Here is a 19695-nt window from a genome sequence, read left to right as displayed (position 1 = left end):
AGGTATGATCCCAGTCATCTGGAAAGTCGCTCATATCATCCCACTACATAAAGGAGGCAACTCCACAGAACTTTCCAACTTTCGCCCAGTTGCCCTTCTCTCTCCTATTGCTAAAATAATGGAAAAATGCATCCACCATCAACTATTAGACCACCTTCTCCAAAATTGCCTATTAGCCAGCTCTCAGCATGGCTTTCGACCTTTCCATAGCCCCACTACTACCCTCCTTTCCTTCTGTGACCACATTAACAAAAATCGCAACAATAACACCCTGTCCTCTTCTATCTTTATTGATCTTTCAAAAGCATTCGACATGGTTAACCATCAGCTACTGTTGAATATTCTTAAGACCCTCTCATTTGATACTCAAGCACTCCAGTGGTTCAAGTCCTATCTAGACAACAGGCAGTGCTTTGGGAAAACACTCTTTCCTCCAACTTATCTGTCACCCTTAGTGTACCTCAAGGATCCATTTTGGGGCCCCTTCTATTCTCTATCTTTATAAATGATCTATCTGTTAGTGTCCCCCAAGTTGTAACAATACAATACGCTGACGACTCCACTTTAATATCCTCAGCCACAGGGCCTTCTGAACTGCAGTCCCTCACCCAAAATACCTTTGAACTTGTAGAAGAATGGTTTCTCCAGCAGTGTCTCCTCCTTAACCCTAAAAAGACAAAACTATTGCTATTTACACCTACACAAAAGTCCACCCCACTTCACTTCTGTATCAAATCGAAAAATGGTACAGTCATATCTCCTGACACTACCACCAAACTCTTAGGAGTAACTATTGACCACAGCCTTAATTATGATGCTCATATCAACACCACAATAAAATCAGTAAACCGAAAACTAGGCTTCCTCTATAAAATTAAGCCTTTCCTTACTCCCATAGCTAGAACTACTATTGCCCACACTCACCTTATCTCAACTCTCTTTTATGCCTCTCCTATATATACAAATTTATCCAAAACCAACCTCCACAAACTGTCAATTTCCTACAATAATATTGCTAGATTTGCCACCAGCTCCCCTTTTAGAACCCACCACTGCCAAAATCTGAATCAACTGGGTTGGCTTGAATTGCATAATCAAATCTTATTCTATCAACTGATTATTGCCCATAAAACCCTTTATCACCCAGATAGAACACCAATTCTCACAAGTCTAATCACTCCATATAAAAATCTTTCAAGCCTACGCTCAGCTAATAAACTTCTTGTATCCGGACTTAAACCCAACAATAAAGCAGGATATTCCCTTTTCTCTAACACTGTGGGGAAAAGTTGGAATCTACTTCCTAGTGAACTTACATCTCTGTCCTCTACTACACTTTTCAAAAAGAAACTCAAATCACACCTTACCAGCCACTGGCTATTTCCCTGTACTAACCCTAAGACTTTCTCTGTCTATTTTCATCTTTATCAGTTTTTCCTATGCTATTACTCTCTTTATTCCCACTTTAAGCCTTCTACCTTCTAGTTGTACTTACTGTACCCAGGAAAGCCAGAATTGACATCTCTCTGTCTCTTTTATGACTCCCCCCCCCACACTAACTCTCCAGTCCTATTTTTAACTAGTCTGTTCTCATGTTACTTTTTCTTAACCTTCAGCTGGGAATCAAAAAGGGTTATCTCAACTCATATTTGTTCTACAAGTTCTACTATATTCCATGTATGCTAAATTGCCTTGTAACACCTGTTTTTTATTTTGTCTGTCAAGCTATTTGTAACTATAATGTTCTGTAACTGAAGTTTTAATGTTCTGTTTCTTTATCTGTTTTATGTGGAGCTTTTATCCCCGGGCCTCTATTGAAAATGGACATATATCCAGTTAGACTAGCCCGGTCAACAAATGTAAAATAAAAAAATAAAACATATAGTAAATATTTATGAGAAAAAAAATTAATTTTACAGACTTGTTCAATCATGCTAGATTTCAGATACAACAAATATAGAATTAAATTTAGTTTATATCCATACGTCCTGTTGTGGTTACAGGACCCATACCTCAGGTAAACATTTACAAATGGTATTCATCATAGTAAAGGCATCTATTTGTAGACTGACTCAGTCAAACAAGTATAGAGTTAGATCATTTCCATAATTAGAAAGGTTTAGTTTCTCTGCTAGAGTGAGCAAGAGGATGTTAGTACCCCATTTTAGAGGAAGGAGCTAATCAGGGCTAGAACATAGATAGCCAATGTGATCTGAAATGGAGTTTGAGACTCTTTTTGAATTGGGCTAAGGAGGTCGCAAGAGTAAGGTTGGGAGGGAGGGAGTTCCACATTTTACCTACAGCATTAGCGAATCGAGAATTACCAGCTGAATTCTTGGATTTGATTGTTTGGACAAGCAGTCTATTACTTGAGCGGAGTGAGCCTAGATTGCGGTATGGGACGATTATATTTTCCAGTGCAGGGGTGTTGCCTGGCTGTTTGAGAGTTTTATATGCTTCTATAAGTTGGTTTAGCTGGAGAAGGCTTGGCAGATCTATCCAGCCAAAGTCTTTTAAGTTAAGGCAGTGGTGTGTCCTACAGGGCGTGCCAGTTGCAAATCTGGCGATGTGATTATAGCAACTGGAGAGTTTGCTAAGGTAAGATTTGCTAAGGATAGTAAGCATGGGAGAGGCACAAAGAAGGGTAGAGAGAAGATGAGAGCAGGCAATGGCTGCTCTACCCATTGGAGTTAGGAAGGATTTTATCCTGTACAGTGACCCAAGTTTCCTGTTTATGGATTTAATGGTTTGGTTAACATGCATGTCAAATCTAAGATTGTTATCAATAATTACTCCTAGGAGTTTTGTACAGGGGTCTGAGGAGATTATGGTGCCCTTGTTATATTTTATGGTAAAGGATGCTGCTGAGGATTTATGAGTGGGAGAGAAAAGTAGTAGTTTGGTTTTGTTTGGGTTTAAGATCAGGCGACGATCAGAGGCCAGTTTTCAACTGATCACAGAATGTACTCCAAGGAAAGAATTAATTTAAGGTATTATGGGTTATGAATCCTAAGTGACAGAATATCCAACCATATCATTCCTTTTTTAGTAAATACCTTAGACCAAGATCAAAAAGCATGATCTAATATATCTGAAAAGTCCGCAGCACTGGAAACAAGGATAATGTAATGGATTTTCTGTTAACATACGAGGAATATAAAATCCACTACAGTTCCTGAGTGCTGGAATTCATCAGCTTTTGTTTTCCTGGTACATTAAGTATGAATGCATCAGCAAGCATGGGGGTCTGTGTTATGACATTAGCACACAAGTCATTTGTATCACAGCTGACTACATGTAAGTGTGACACTGGAATACTTGTGGCACACATCAATATGTCCAAAGGCCCCATTAGACTTATCAGATATTACTGGACTCCCTGTAATAACAGCCAAAGAAAGACAGAGTTTATACAGTATCTCAGTAAAATGTTTGACCACAAAAAAAAGTTTTCTATTACATGACGTTAATTACCCCTAAATTGATTGGGTAAATCATACTGGAGGTTCCCAACTCACCTAAGAGTTCTTGGATATTCTTAATTTCCATGGTTTTACACAAGCTACGAAGTAGTACACTAGAGGTGAATCTGTCTTGGATCTTGTTGCTTCTAATGTTGACAACATAATAGAAAACAACAATATTTGTGCCTTCTTAGGTTGGTTAAATCATAATTTGATAACATTTTATATAAAGAAATCAATGATCCCCAGTGAAACATAAACAAATATAATTATGGCCTTACTGATTACAATGAACTTCATAGTGACTTAACTGTCATTCTGTGACTGTAGGTAATAACTCTGATCAAGGAAATTTCAGTTAGAAAAAATATTAAGAACTAAATAATACTGAATCTACAATGGAAGTAAAAAAAAAAAGCTGGAAATACTGTACTCCACAGATGGCTGAGCAGACAATTAATAAAAATTACACAAGAAAAAGAAAACATCCTTTAGACAGAGTGCAAAATACCCTACAAAGTGGAACAAAGCCAAACTGAACAAAACAACTAAGGATTTCCAATTTAGAATTAAAAAAAGAAGGAAAAAGATAAACAATGTATGAGATCAGGTTAACACTGGCAGCAACAAAAAGGAGTTTTATGATTATGAACCAAATTTTAATCATGAAGCCAACACTCAGATCCAAAACTGAGCTGAATCACCAGGAACAAACCAAATCGCAATGTTTATTAAAATAAATCAGTCATCCAAATAAAACACATTAAGCACTTTCGTCCCAATTAAAAAGGGACTTCATCATCACGACAAAAGTGCTTAATATGTTTTACTTGGATGATTGATTTATTTTAATACATGTTTGATTTGGTTTGCTCCTTGTGATTCAGTTTGTTTCTGGATTTGAGTTTTATGGTAATATAAATTCCTCTAAGACTAATTATAGACAATCTACCTTGCATGACCTTTGCCACAAAACCTTACTAACATATTCACACACAGCTCCACTCAGCATTCTGTGCCCTGCATACTCCTTCTTAGGGCATACTCAGTGATGTAAAATGAGAAAAGGCTTCAATGAGTGAATAACAAAACCAGTGATACTCTTTTGGAAGACAGTATCTTACTGACGCAGTGTGTCACTCAGATCCGAAATCTGTGTCATTGTCATTCAAAGTGAAGCACCAGACTGGTGTGCAGGGGTTACTTACATAAGATGGCATAAAGGGAAGCAAATCATTTAAGAAAACATCACTGAAGGAATATGGAATGTAGAGGCAAAGGAGACAGTAGGTAGGAAACGAGCAGTTATCTGTTCCTACAGTGAAATGTGTAAGTTGACATCACATGTAGTATGCAGCTATGGAGATATATTTATAAGGATATAAGACAGAGAAACTTTGGGGGTAGCAGCTACAGCTGTGCACATCTGGATCCATATAAGTAACAGCAAAACAGCTTAATATCCACAGTCTTGAAATATGCAGGTAAAAGAATAATGCAGATCTGAAGTACCTCAAGTGCATTCATAGAGTCTACACAGGTAGCATTTTTCAAAAACAAAATGCATGAAGACAAGTGGTCATAATCTGAAGATATAAGATAGATGTCTCAAGCACAGTTACAGTGAAGGATTGTGTCAAAGAGATACAGAATGAGTGAAACGGCTTCCCTAAAGCGGCAGTTGAATGAAAACATTGGCAGAAATTAAGACTACATGGGAAGACATAAGGCTATTTAGTTACAATCCATTACAGAGAAACAGAGCCACTTAATAGCCAGTGAAGAACAGTTCCATAATTGGGTTTATGCATAACTTTTTATCCTTCACTTCCTGGATCTTCCTGACTAACCTATGACAAGTGGTTCTCTCACTTTTGTGCTTTGTACCAGTCACAAATCAGCAATGCTTTTCTGTGGGGAAAATCGCTCGTCAGAGCTACCATGATTTTTCCATTATACTGCAACTGACAGTGGAAAGCCAGTAATCAGATCTCAACTTACAAAAGCCCTAGTCTTGATATAAGGCTACAGAATGACTTTCATAGCTATTTTGCACTTTTACCAGGGGCAGATCTTTTGAATGAAGTGATGGCTGGTCATGAGATACAGGCATTATTTCACATGTCCCCAAAACTATTAGATGTGCAGTTTACTCTATGAAGCAGGGGGATGAAGCCTTAACTGTGACCTCTATGATCTGAGATTAACTAAAAAAAAAAAAAAACAGATACTTGGGGGAGCTGATAAGGAAGGCTATCCATCCTTGGGGGAGGTAGCATGCTTGGCCCGCTGCTGTGCTGACACCTGCTGAGTGCTGGGTACCACAGTGAGGTTGCCAGTGCCACAGGCATTTGGGATGTGACATGGATATGCACACCAAATATCACTTGCTGTAGCCAGAGTTGAGCATGCTCAGCAGCTCATTGGTTAAAGAGGCTTGTACTGTGGGCCAAGCCCACAAGCAGCTGGGGAGATGACTAGGGATTAGGCCCAAGTAGAAGAACCCTGATGGCTGCCTGGACAATGGCCTGCCATAACTGGCCAAATCAAAGTGGCTAGGATGGCTGGGTCAGAGGAGGGCTGATGGCTGGGTACAAAAAAAATAAAAATACTAGATTTGCAATCTAAAGATCAAAACTCAGCAAAAAAGAAATCATAGCACAGAAAGTCTGAATGTTAACAGAATTAAGTTATAAAAAGTAATGCTGATATAAGTACACAATGTAATTTAGATGCACAAAACAATAATATGATAAATACAAAAAGACTGCTGAACAATGAGCTGATGTTTTCAGCTGAAAAACTCTTAAAAAGGGCAGAATGGCTATAATCAGTATAAAATTCTTTAAAATAGTAAATGTAGTCCTTTACTTAAAAATAGGGCTAAGAAAGTATTAAACAACAACTGTTATCAGTTAGGATAACAGTTTAGATTATCATATTTCAGACATTCAGGATAATTCTAGTTTGAGTCAGCACATACAGCTGGATGAATCTATTAATTCGCATTAACTAATTTGCAGATATTTTCCTTATAACCTATCACAATTAGGCTTACAATATGAAAATGTTGTATACATTTTGAAATTGAAGACTGAAAAACAACATACTAAAACATTATTGTAGAAGACCTATAATAATATGGACAGATACCCAGAAGACATTGCCGCATATAAAATACTTCACATAACTAATACAACTGCATTGTTAAACTTTGATCTTGATGTCAGCAAACTTCTTCCGTTCCAGTCAAAATAAACATTTTAATAAAATGAGCTAGCTCAATGCTTGCATTTAAAGTTGGTGTAATAGGTGAACACTTGTGTGCAGTACACTGATAACAAAAATATCCCTGGAACAATATTGATGGGTAATGACAATTCACTACAATATACTGATTAGTTAATATATTAGCTTTATGTTAGCTTTCCAGATAACTTCTAGTCTATCTCCTGTAACATATTTTACCTAAATGTCAAAAATGGTCAGCAACAAGACCAAATAAATAATGATGATTAGAAAAGACTGTAATAATTTGGGCGACCCTACAGATGGCTGAATATGAAGTGGGCAAGGCTGCAAACATGCTGTCACAACTAGTTTTGGATGAGTTGCATTACCTCATTGAAAATCATTTCTGATGCGGTTTCTGTTACAGCACTGGCTGTGATTTACATTTTTTTTTCTGATTTCTCTATTCACTACTGATCTGTGACTGTGGAGTTGTTACCTATAAGTAAGATGGGTGTGGATGATACAGGAGGGGTTGGCCCCCTGTCAAAATGCTTACGTTAGGCATTTTTGTTGGGTGAAACTTTGACCAGCTGTGTTGGTCTGATTGGCTTGTTGGAGTGTCAGTCACTAAATACTCATAGGTTCATAATAGGCTATTTGCCCTAGGGCATTTATAAGCCTAGCCAGAGTGTGTTTGGCTTTCGCCACCCATTTTAAATTAATTTTGCTATGCCCTTTTTTGAGGTTAGTATACTGTGCCTCTGTCTAACAGTGACACAGAAGTGATACCCGGGGTAAACCTACGATCTCCCATCCACACATCAAGATTCCTCTTGAAGAGAGTCAATGAGGGACTCTGCCTAACCTGGACTGGGATTTTATTCCAGAGTGAAGGGAGCCTTCTGGGTTATGAATCTGTCCCTCCAGCATGTCCTATTTATTTCAGTGCTGAGGTTCAAGTCTCTCGAGCGCGTAGCTCGATGGGATTTGGATTTTCTGAGGTGCAGCATGTCCATTAATTCCGGGTTGGACATGGCTTTATACGTCAGGCACAGATCGCCTCTGAGCAGGCGGTATGCCACTGAGCAGAGCTGGAGTTTCTTTAACCGGGCAGCATATGGCATCTGTTTGAGCCCTTTGATCCTCTTGGTGAGGTACTTTTGGGGTCTTTCCAGTTGCTGCAGGTGTCTGGTAAGATACATCCCAAAAGGGGCATTGTACTCAATTATGGGCCTGATGAGGGATGAGTAAAGAGGCACGATGACCTCCCCTGATCTAGATGTATGGAGCTATAACATAATCAACAGTTTGTGCTGATACTGAGTACTGGAGAAAAGTACACCACTTGTTTAATTACTTTTCAAGTTACAGTATTTACACACAAAAATACTGATACTGCAGTTGGAGAAGTTGTATTTCTAGTTTCTCAATAAGCTACGAAAAAAGTACAGTTGTGTACACTTACCATAAATGTAGATGTTCGAGTGTATTCACTGTTGCAGTCCTAACATATGGGTTTATCCAGGCTCCCGGTAGCCCTCAGTCGGCTTGAATATCAGAGTCCTCGGTATATGACATTGGCTGCTGTTGACTGTAAAACTGATGTCAGAATGTCAGGCATAAAGGGGGGCAGCTGACGCCATTTCCTCAGTTTTTCTTGCCTTAACTGTCAGGAGCTCCCAAAAGAAGGCTAACCCAGGAAGGAAACACCCTGGAAACATGCCATCCAAAAAATAAAATATGTAGTCTGTGCCTTAGGAAAAAAGGGGGAATGGAGGGTGGGAAATCAGGACTGCAACAGTAAATACACTAACATCTACATTTATGGTAAGTGTACACAACTGTACTACGTTTTTCGTGTTTCACTGTTGCAGTCCTCACATATGGGTTGATTCCCAAAGCCCAGGAAAAAGACAAAGGGGGAGGAAGGATCACAGATTAAGGGTTGGTAAGAAGGCCCGGCAAAACCAGCCCTGGATTTAGAAAACAAGGGTAGATTGTAATGCTTTCTGAAAGTAGGACAGAAGACCAAGTAGCTGCTTCTAGAATGTCTTTAGTAGGCACACCTCTCAGAAAAGCTGCAGAGGTAGAGGCTGCTCTAGTAGAATGAGTCCTTATACCCTGAGGAGGAACCTTCCCATGCAGCAGGTGACAAAAGTGAATACAATGAGCAATCCATTTGGAGATGGTTTGCTTCAAAATAGCTTAACCTTGAGCCCCAGGAGCAAAACTAAACAACAACTGCTCAGATTTCCGAAACGGTTTAGTCCTGTTTAAGTAAAACAGCTGTCTATGCACATCAAGAGAGTGCAGAATCCTTTTCCCTTTATTCTGGGGATTATTGAAAAAGGTAGGCAGGTGAATAGACTGGTTAAGGATTAAACTGGAAACCACCTTAGGCATAAAGGAGGGATAAGTTCTCAGAGAAACCCGATCTGTATGAAAAATAATGAAAGGTTCTACTGCCATTAAGGCTTCAGCTCCGAAACCCTTCTGGCTGAAGTAATAGCCAAAAGAAAAGCAATCTTCCAGGAGAGAAACTTCAAATCTGCAGAGGCATCTGGTTCAAAGGGAGGCAGAGTAAGCTTTTCCAGGACAAAATTAAGATCCCAAGCAGGAGTAGGAACTCTTCTGGGAGGTCTAAGATTGCTAGCTCCCCTCAGGAACTGCTTCATCAAGGGGTTAGAAAAAATGGGTTGCTCAAAAGACCAATGAGCAGAAATTGCTGAAGCATGAATTTTGATTGAAGAAAAGGAAAGTCCACCATTAAGCAGTCCTCCTAGGTAGTCAAGAATGAGGGAAAGAGAAGGATGAGAAGAGTCTTCTCCTTTAGCCTGCATCCATGAGCAAAATCTCTTCCATTTAATCTGCATAGGATTTTGTGCTGCTAGGCCTCCTGGCCTCATGAAGAACTTCAACCACCTGTTGGGAAAGATTTAAAGCATTAGCCAGGCAGTTAAATGCAGAGTTTGAAGATGAGGATGAAGAAACTTTTCCCCCTCCTGAACCAACAGATCTGGTACCAGGGGAAGATGCCAAGGCTAAGGCTGGGAAAGGCTGCAAAGGAGGGGATACCAATGCTGCCTGGGCCAATCTGGTGCTATCAGAATAGCCTTTGGTTTTTCGTCCCTTATCTTTAGCAGCACTCTGGGAAGAAGAGGCAGAGGAGGGAATGCATAAACAGAGATGTGTCCATGGGAAGGACAACACGTCCACTCTCCAAGCTTTGTTGTGAAACTCCCTGGTGCAGAAGGTTGGAAGGAGATGATTGGTGTGAGAGGAGAAAAGATCCACTTGTGGAATGCCCCAATGCTGAGTGATGCGATGGAAAATGATCTTAGCTCTACGGCGTATGGTACGTGGCATAAAGGAAGCACAGAGATCGCAATTAGGGACGTCGTGCTCAAGGCCCAAACAAGTTATACAATAGGAATGAAAATGATGGTGCGGAATCTGTTTTCCACAGGCAAGACAGTTATTAACTTTATCTTACATTTGTTAAAGCAAGAAAAGAGGATCCCCAACAGGGTACTTATCTGAGGATGTCTTCAACTTGGTAGTCGGAATGGAAAAAGAAGGTAAACGGCCGACCGGCACTAGTGAGAACTGTATCTGCTTCGGGCTCCGTGGCAAGAAAGACTGAGGAAATGGCGTCGGCTGCCTCCCTTTATACCTGACATTCTGACATCAGTTTTACAGTCGACGGCAGCCGATGTCATATACCGAGGACTCTGGTATTCGGGCCGACTGAGGGCTACCGGGAGACGGATAATCCATATGTTAGGACTGCAACAGTGAAACACGAAGAATATCTGGGGAATGCAAAGTCTGCATTATTATACAGCTACCAGCTTTATTAGTAATGAGTAGTTTACTTTCTTGTAATATAATATACCGACTTAACAAATAAAACATTTTACTAGAAGGAATATAGGGCAGTTCACTCAAGACAAATGAATCAAATCCCATTTAGTCAAAAATTGCAGACAGCTGTTGAATGACTTCTAACATGGAGTCAAAGACCCCATATTTTGTTTCCTTTACTGATTCACTTTTATATGAACCTCCTCTTTTGAACTAGCCCAGTTCTGCCATGTTATGTGACATCAGATCAAAAATGGGGGCATACCTTTCAACCTTTTGGATCAAGCCTAAAATAATGGGGGGACAAAGGCACAAAGATACAGACAGATTTTAAATATTACACATATAAACTTAGAAAGTTTCTAGAATAACAGGATTTGTGTCAACATGCATTTTCTGAAGGATATGAAGTTTGAAACTCAAATGTAGGTTATTATTGAGTGACTCCAATCCTCAATGATTTGCCAGAAAACCACAAATGTTATAAGGAAAAGATGAAAAAGTGAGGTGAAAATCTGGACAGTTGAGGGATATGATGGGGTGGTCCAGGGAGGGAAACCACCTGTATGCACACTGCAGTGAGGCTTATCCTACATTTTACCCAGGATCATGGATACAAATTTATTTGATGGAAAGGGTTTAAGTAATCAAAAGTCAAAGTAAAATCAGTGACACAAATCATAGTCTCCTTCCTCACCCTCTCTGCTCACTACAGTAATCCTTGCATCATTTAATTACTATGACTAATTCCAATGTTACTAAACAAATCCTTCAAAAGTCACCCATTTTGCTTTATTTGTCTTATCAAATGGGTAGTGATTAATTCAGCTATGAGAAAGTGTACAAATGTAATTTTGCCAGTCTGTTTTCATTTGAATTTGTTAGTTTGATAATGCAACTAAGTTTCATTCAGACTGCCAAGTTCTGTAAAAGAATGACAATTTGCTTGATCTGATTTTTATTAAAATGGATATAGGTGCTGCTGATGTAACTGTTCTGCCTCTTAGCTCTAATTCTGAGTATACTACAAAATGAAATTGTCGAAAATCAAATGTAAAGTTAACAGCCCTGTCAGTGATGAAATGCTTCACCTATAAGCTATGTCACTTAGGCGATTTGCTTACTTACTTATATTTATTTATTTATTTATCCATCCTTGTTTACCGGGAAAGTCTGACTGGGATTGAGCCCATTTTCAGCTGAAGCCCAGGGAGAAAAGATCCACAGTTATTATGGATATAAGTACAGAGAGCATTGCAAAATACATACATAAAGTATGTAAGTATGTATATATGCATAAAATAACGTAATAGGAGTTTTTCATTGTACAATGAGAAGAAAAAGCTGCACAGTTTTTACAAGTAAAATACAGAAGATACTCACTTTGCATGCATATATTAAAACATTGTGGCATTTTTCATTGTGAATCTGAGATGTATGTACATGAAAATTGTATGTATCTACAGTTTAGGATGCACATTTGAAATGTCAAACAGTACATATTGAAACTGAATATATAATTACTAGAAATATATATGTTTAGAGACATGTTAGAAATATGTTAGGATGTAATGTCATAACTATTGTAAAAGGTGAGTTTTCAGAAGTAAAGTAAGTAGGTTAGCATATGTACAGGAGATTGAAATTTTTTATGTTAGTATGTTTGTCTTATAAAGAACATTAGTAGGCAGTGGTACATGCGGATGGGGAAAGGAGGAACATATATGGGTTAGAAGGAGGTTAGCTATATATTTTATTTATTTTACAGTTTGTTTACTGGGATAGTCCATTGGGCCAAGAATAGCTCATTTTCAATGGAGTCCTGGGGAGAAAAGCTCCGTGAACAACAATATAATATGAGGACAATGTATTTACATTTATGTAATACTATTGAATAATGATGGTATTACACAAGATGACAAAAAATCCATGATTGCAGTGAAAATACAGTCAGCAAAGCACAAGGTAAAATTACACACACACACACACACACACACACACACACACACACACACACACACACACACGTCAATTAAAATAATAAAAATCCATTGGTGCATATTCCTGTTAGATTTGTAGTTTTACATGAAATCTTAGCAGAGTTAAAGTAGGATGGGGGATACAAGGTGTTAATTGTTGAATGTAAGAAGGGTGGGACAATAAGAAAATAAAAAGTAGAGCAAGAGTAGGAGTAAATGAGAAAAATGAAGATGGTGGTAGTCAGGGAAGCTCAGTGTGATGAAGAGAAGAGAAAAGTAAAGGAGTGTGAGAAATGGGGAAAAAAGACGCGAGTCATGTGGGATGAGAGCAGGAACATTCCCAGAGGCTTGTGAGATGGGAATAAAGCAGGGTCTTAAAGATAGAGTGGTTGTCTATAGCATGAATAAGAGGTAGCAGAGAGTTCCAGAGGCAAGCTAGGAAAAAGGATAGCAGGGGTTTGCCAGGAGGATTAAAGACCACAAACTAGTTGTTGCCCCTCTTTTTTGGGGGGTGTGGCTCATTTTATTTACAAGGTATCATGTTTTAATTTTAGCTTCAGCTTTTACCTGTATTGCTAGAAGAAGGACAGTTTACACACATAATACTTCCCAAACAGAATTATAATCCCATTTAGATTTAGGGGGAATACTTTTTTAGAGGTATTGATATCTAGCTGATGTGCTGGAATTCCATTTTAGCCACACCCCACTGGTCCTTTTTAATTATTAACTATGATGTATGATTATTTGCATCACTGCTCCAGCGCAAGCATCTACATGTAACTGAAGACTCAGAAATCTGTTGTAATAACTTACTTTAACCCATACAGAAACTATAATATAATCAATTCATTCATTTTTTCTGATTCCTGCTTTATGTTATTCAGGGACATACATGAGATGTAATCGGTCCATCAAGGGGTGCATTTGCATTCGTCATCGTATGCTGAGTGGACATAAAGCAGAGAACTAATTCAGGACAGGATGTGCACACACACAAACGCACTCCATGATGTCCTTGGGATGTTAAAACATTCTGGAGCACCATGTAAAGACCCCTGTGGATGCAGGGAAAACAGACCCCTCAGAGAAGTCAGCCCAGCTAGGAGGTCAGCTGAAGAATTGGGTTGTGTAAGGGGGCAGTGATAACCACTTCACCCCAGTACCACACTAATAAAGTTCATGCAAACCATAAACCCATTCTAATGCCAAGGCTTGCAGTATAAACTCATTCTAATGCCAAGGGTTATAGTATAAAGGCTTACAATATAAAACCATCATAATGCTAAGGCTTACAGTATAAAGCCATTCTAATGTCAAGGCTTACAATATAAACCCATTCTAATGCCAAGGCTTACAGTATAAACCCATTAAAATGCCAAGGCTTACAGTACATACATAATATTCATCTGTGCTGTTTTCTTCTATGCTGTCTCTGTTTTTGCTTAAGCCAGTCATAAAACTTTTCAAAGTATAGCATTTACCATGATGATTATTTGTAACATAAATGGTATTTGCTGTACTTATCACAATGTTTATCTGCATTTTACAAATGTACCAGAAAACATACAATTTCAAAATATACTGAGATACTGTAAAATGCACACATATTAAATCTGAATTAGAGATGGCAATTTCTGCTGCTGTGTGCATATATTTAGATTAATTTTACAAATAATGCCAGTGATTTGTTTGGACTAAAGACAGAAGAAAAAAAAAGGAACTGAAACTTCACTGGTACTCATAGCTCTCAACCTTCCATCTCCAGAATGTGGAACACTGTCTTTCAAAATGTGGGCCAAATGGACAAACTGTGGAACACCTACTAACCACTTACTAACAACTTCAAATAGGAAGCTCACAGAAAAATTAAATGTGTTACTCTGCATTTTTATAAATGTGATTATTATTTAACATAGATATTTCTTTAAAAACTCAGCCCTTAATGTATGACAAACTTTTTCAACGTGGAACAGGGATGAGCATGGACATTTTAAGACTGAAAACGAGGAGCATTCCTCATAATGAGATACACTTGAGCAGTATGCTGGTATTTGTCAGTGGGGGATGAGACCCCACTGCATCAGCAGACAGGACAGGAGGTACAGTAGCTTGGGTTAAAAAGCAGGACAATCTGTATGTGTGAGACATGACAGAGAAAGGGAGAGGCTGACAGTTTCTTAGGTTGGGGGTACTTGAGCAAAGTTGTCTCACTGTAAAACAGTGTTACAGATACAGCTAGGGGACATTCCTTCCTCAGCTGAATCATATTTATATCTATCCACATAAAAATAGGAGGTAATGTGGGGAGAGACATGTCTTAACTGACCCATATTTGACAGGCAGCAGTTGGCAGTAAGGTAATCCCGCACTGGAAAGAAAAGTGATGTTAAACGATGTTTGAAACATCAGTTCCATTTCTTCCAGGTTTGTCTGTTGAAATATATCATTTGAAATTAACCAGCACTTAAAAAAGAAGGCCTGAATAAATTCAAGACTGGAGACATTTTCCACCAATATGTTTTTTATGCTTTTTAGACACATGGAGTGAATGGTACTGTTGGAGGGACCATCACCATCTGCTAACACAGAGGTTTTCACATCATGGTAAACTAGTCACATTCTCTCCAATTACTATTTATATTTGGTAGCCCCTAGAGACAGCTACAGAGAAAAAAATAGCTGCTTATACATCAGGTAGACTTCTATATATAAATATTTAACAGATGTTTTATTGCAAATGTCCCATTTGTTATGTTAGGTATAAACTGGCATAGACAAACAGACATTGACTATATTTTATATTGAGAAGCAGATTGTGCTTGCTGCCTAGAGATACATACAAATACTGTGCTGAATTTATTCTCAAATTACTACAGAAAGTTAAAAGTGGTGATGATGTGTACTATAGCATGCTATTAAATTGCAGGAATCAGTGGTAATACTCACGCTGTGTGCAGTAGAGTCCAGTCCATCCAGGGGTGCATTTGCATTCTCCATCGTATGCACTGCAGTATGCCCCATTGTGGCAGTTACATGTATGAATACAATTTGGGCCCCAGTGACCAGGAGGGCAGGCTGAAATAATAAGATAAATCTCAGTCACAGCTCTCAGCCTTCCATCTCCAAAATCTGAAATATTACCTCTCGCAATGTCAAACAAACAGGGCAACACTTACTAACAGCTTCAGTTAGAAAGTTCACAGCATGGTTAGTACTGTGTTGTCAGAGTTACAGAAAGTTATTTTGATGACTTAATATGATTTAATATTATTTATCATAAATAATTGTTAAATACATTCTTAACCATAAGTGAGTGACAGACTTTTTCAATGTAAAACATGCACTTTTAAGTCTCAAAATGAAGAATGTTCCTCATAATGAGGTACATTAGAGGTATGACCTCAATAAAGCAGAGACAACAAGCAGCATACACCCATTAAGCTGTCAAACTTTAGTATATGCTGCAAACCTGAGAGGCTGTTGGCATCTATCTGATTTATTTGTGACCAAGCACAAGTTTACAGCTTACTGAATTAAGCCAAATGAACTCCCACTGCATAAAACTAACTCACAAATACACTGAGGAAAGCCCAGCATTTTTCTCGTGCACCCCTTTGTCAGGGGTTGTACCTCTCTCACCCTGTCTTCTTATATCTCTCACCCTGTCTTCTTATATATGTTAAATCTGAGATCACACAACTGTAGAGAATACTCCACACTTATATAGCCTAAACAAGTTAAAGCAAATCAAGCACATCAAATAAAACATAACTCCCAAACGTACACAGCATAAATATCCATCTCCTCAAAATAAAATTATATGAACTACCATTAGTGACAAGATGGAATCCCAATAAAAATAGTCATAGGTTCGTAGGTAGGTACTAGGCTATCGGCCCAAGGGCCTATGTAAGCCTAGCCAACAAGGTTCCATGGCTTACGCCACACAAGAAAGTTATTTTCCTGTGCCACTGTCGAGCAGAGACACAGAAGTGATCCCTGGGGTGTATTTCCTATTTCCCGTCCACTCATCAAGATTTTTCTTGAAGAGTGCTATTGAAGAACTTTGCTTGACATAGATGGGTAGCTTGTTCCAGGGTATAGGAAGTCTTGGGGACAGGAATCTATCCCTCCAGCGTGTCCTGTTTATTGTGGTGACAAGGTTTAGGTCCCTAGAGCATGTAGCTCGAAGGGATTGGGATTTCTTTAGGTGTAGCATGTACAATGGCTCTGGGTTTGACATAGCTTTATATGTTAGGCAGAGATCACCTCCGAGTAGGCGATATGCTACAGAGTAAAGCTGGAGTTTTTTTGAGGTGGTCAGTGTAGGCCATTTGTTTGAGGCCAGTAATCCTCTTTGTGAGGTACTTCTGTGGCCTTTCCAGCTGCTGCAGATGTCTTGTGAGGTACATTCCAAAAGAGGCATTGTACTCTATAATGGGTCAAATGAGCGTCGAGTAGAGGGGAACAATGACCTCTTTTTTTCCTGGATGAGAACCCTTTTATGATGAGGTGTGCCACGTAGAAGGACTTCCTGACTACTGTGGTGATGTGACTATCAAAGGAGAGACTACTGTCCACCTGGGTCCCAAGGTCTCTTATCACGTATTCGGTGTTAAGTAGATTGCTGCCTAAGTGGTAGTTCATGGGTACAGAGTTTTTACCAAAGGGGATGACACTGCACTTTTTGGCATTGAGCTTGAGGTCATGGCTCTGACATCAGGCATCTGTCTCTGTCTCAATAAAACTGGACTTGACATATTGGGACAAGATAAGATAAAGTACTCATAGATGTGGGCACATCCTAAGCTTTAAATGCAGACTTCTGGTATAAAGCTGTGTGCCCAAATACAGGGTATTACCATTAATTGCTAGTAATGATAATTAAAGTGGCAATATAATTCAACATATTACTGTTCGACTTTAAGAAATAAAATTGAAATTAGTATATATATATATATGTGTGTGTGTGTGTGTGTGTGTGTGTGTGTGTGTGTGTGTGTGTGTGTGTGTGTGTGTGTGTGTGTTCAGTATTCCTAAGGTTCGTCATGGACTGACTGAACAAAATCTTTAGTCACGGCTGTTAGACAACAAGGCAACTAAGCATTAGCACTTACCTGAATATTTGGTAACCTTGGAGTTATTTATATCAGTAAAGAACATTTACAGCTCCCTGCATTTCCCCCCCATGTGAAAATACTTTACTGAGTTGCCCACTTGATCATTCAATGTACATGTACAGATAAAGTGAGTTTTACTGAACGTGTGTCGCTCTCTCTGTATATGTGTTGTGTGTATATATATATATATATATATATATATATATATATATATATATATGTGTGTGTGTGTGTGTGTGTGTGTGTGTGTGTGTGTGTATGTATATATGTATATATATATATATATATATATATATATATATATATGTGTATGTGTGTGTGTGTGTGTATATATATATATATATATATATATATATATATATATATATATATATATATGTGTGTGTGTATATATATATATATATATATATCTACGCATATACATATACATATATATGGTTTACTATCAAAATGTTGAAACTGAAAACAGTTTTCAACAAAATTACTGACTCATTTATCCGACTTTGGTAATTCCGAATTACCAAAACTGTTGGAAATGGTAATCACGGCAATCGATATTTGAACACTGGAAGTTTCAGTGTTGAAAGTTTGTGTTACCATTAACATTTTTTCAGGGGAGAAAGCCCCCATATACCCCACACACCCCCTGCATATTATATATGCAGCTCCGAAATTGCACTACAGTGAGAAAAAGGGAACATTTCCCAATCTGCACTGTACCATGATCTCAGTTCAAAACGTCAACTTCATATTAGCAAACGTGTACTTACTTTTACTAATATGAAGTCATATATTTTCAGTTCAACATTACCGGCAGCTGTGGTGGTGCAGCGGTTAGCATTGTCACCTCACAGCAAGAGGCTCTCTGGTTCAGTTCTCAGCTGGGGTACCTTCTGTGTGGAGTCTGCATGTCCTCCCTGCGGTCGCATGGGTTTCCTTCAGGTGCTCCATTTTCCTCCCACACTCCAAAGACATGCAGTAGGTAGACTGGACACTCTAAATTGGCCATAGGTGCGAGTGGATATGTGAATGAGTGGTATGGGTAAACTTATGAGACAGGGCCAGCCACCTGGTGGTGTAAACCTTAGCTTGAGACAAGTGTCACTGTTGAAGTGACATCCAGGCCCCATGTGCAAAATGGGAAAAGGGGTTGAGGATGGACGGATTAAGGGTACTGGTAGAACACACATTCAACCAACCCATTTTCGTCAAACTGCATTTCCACATTTTGATTGCAAATGTAGATAAGATATATAGATATATATATATATATATATATATATATATATATATATATATATATATATATATATATATATATAAGAATACTTGTCTCTGGGCTACTAGTTAAAACCCTATCCTTTCTCTGGTCATACTGGACATGTTATATTATTAGCCTATTGTTAAAAGGACAATGCACTGTCAATATATAATACGTTTAACTTAGTACATCAAAATCATTTCCTACTGGTATTTTATTTCATGATGCTATTCAACAATTCAATGAAATAAAATTCTACAAATAATTAAAGAAAAATAAATAAAAGAGAATTCCATTCTAAGCCCTATGGTCTGGGAATCTCTCCCACCCTTTTTTAAAGTCACTCCTAAACAAAATTCCAATCACCTTTGGAGACAAGCTAAATGCAACTGCCCCTGTATCCAGACATGTAACCTAATTATCTTGACCTTCTTCCATGTCCTCTCATATTCTTATTCAATATCTGTAATGCTTTCTATGCTTATTTTCACCAGACAGGTCTGCTATTTCTTGATTTTGCACAGTCTTTATATTTTTGCGTACATAGTACGTCTGTTTCAGTTTTTCTAGTTTTTCTTCCTTGTATGTAGCATTCCATGTTATATATTTCTGCTTTACATATTACTTTTTTACTTTTTGTTTACCCGTGAATTCTTAACTCTACATGATTTTTGATGCAACAATAGCTATGCTTTTTTCATTCCAGGCTGAGACGGGGCTCAGTGTTTTACTCTGGTTAACAATTTCAAATAAATCAGTACATAATTTTA

The 19695-nt window shown here is 38.3% G+C and overlaps 1 protein-coding gene and 1 long non-coding RNA gene across 2 annotated transcripts in view; one reads left to right on the top strand and one right to left on the bottom strand.

The window, feature by feature from the left end:
- MEGF10 (multiple EGF like domains 10) overlaps positions 1 to 19695 on the bottom strand; it is a 973700-nt gene that overhangs the window by 124862 nt on the left and 829143 nt on the right. Inside the window, exon 17 of the mRNA XM_044060794.1 lies at positions 15491 to 15619. Coding sequence (XP_043916729.1) covers positions 15491 to 15619 — 129 coding nt within the window. The remainder of the gene's footprint in view (positions 1 to 15490; positions 15620 to 19695) is intronic.
- LOC122793079 overlaps positions 1 to 19695 on the top strand; it is a 303511-nt gene that overhangs the window by 259148 nt on the left and 24668 nt on the right. The window lies entirely within an intron of this gene.

This window comes from Protopterus annectens, chromosome 2.part0 (genome assembly GCF_019279795.1).
Source record: "Protopterus annectens isolate FY-2018-M chromosome 2.part0, PAN1.0, whole genome shotgun sequence".
Lineage (NCBI taxonomy): Eukaryota > Metazoa > Chordata > Ceratodontiformes > Protopteridae > Protopterus > Protopterus annectens.
Note: the sequence above shows the minus strand (reverse complement) of the source record. Positions and strands in the feature narration are given on the sequence as shown.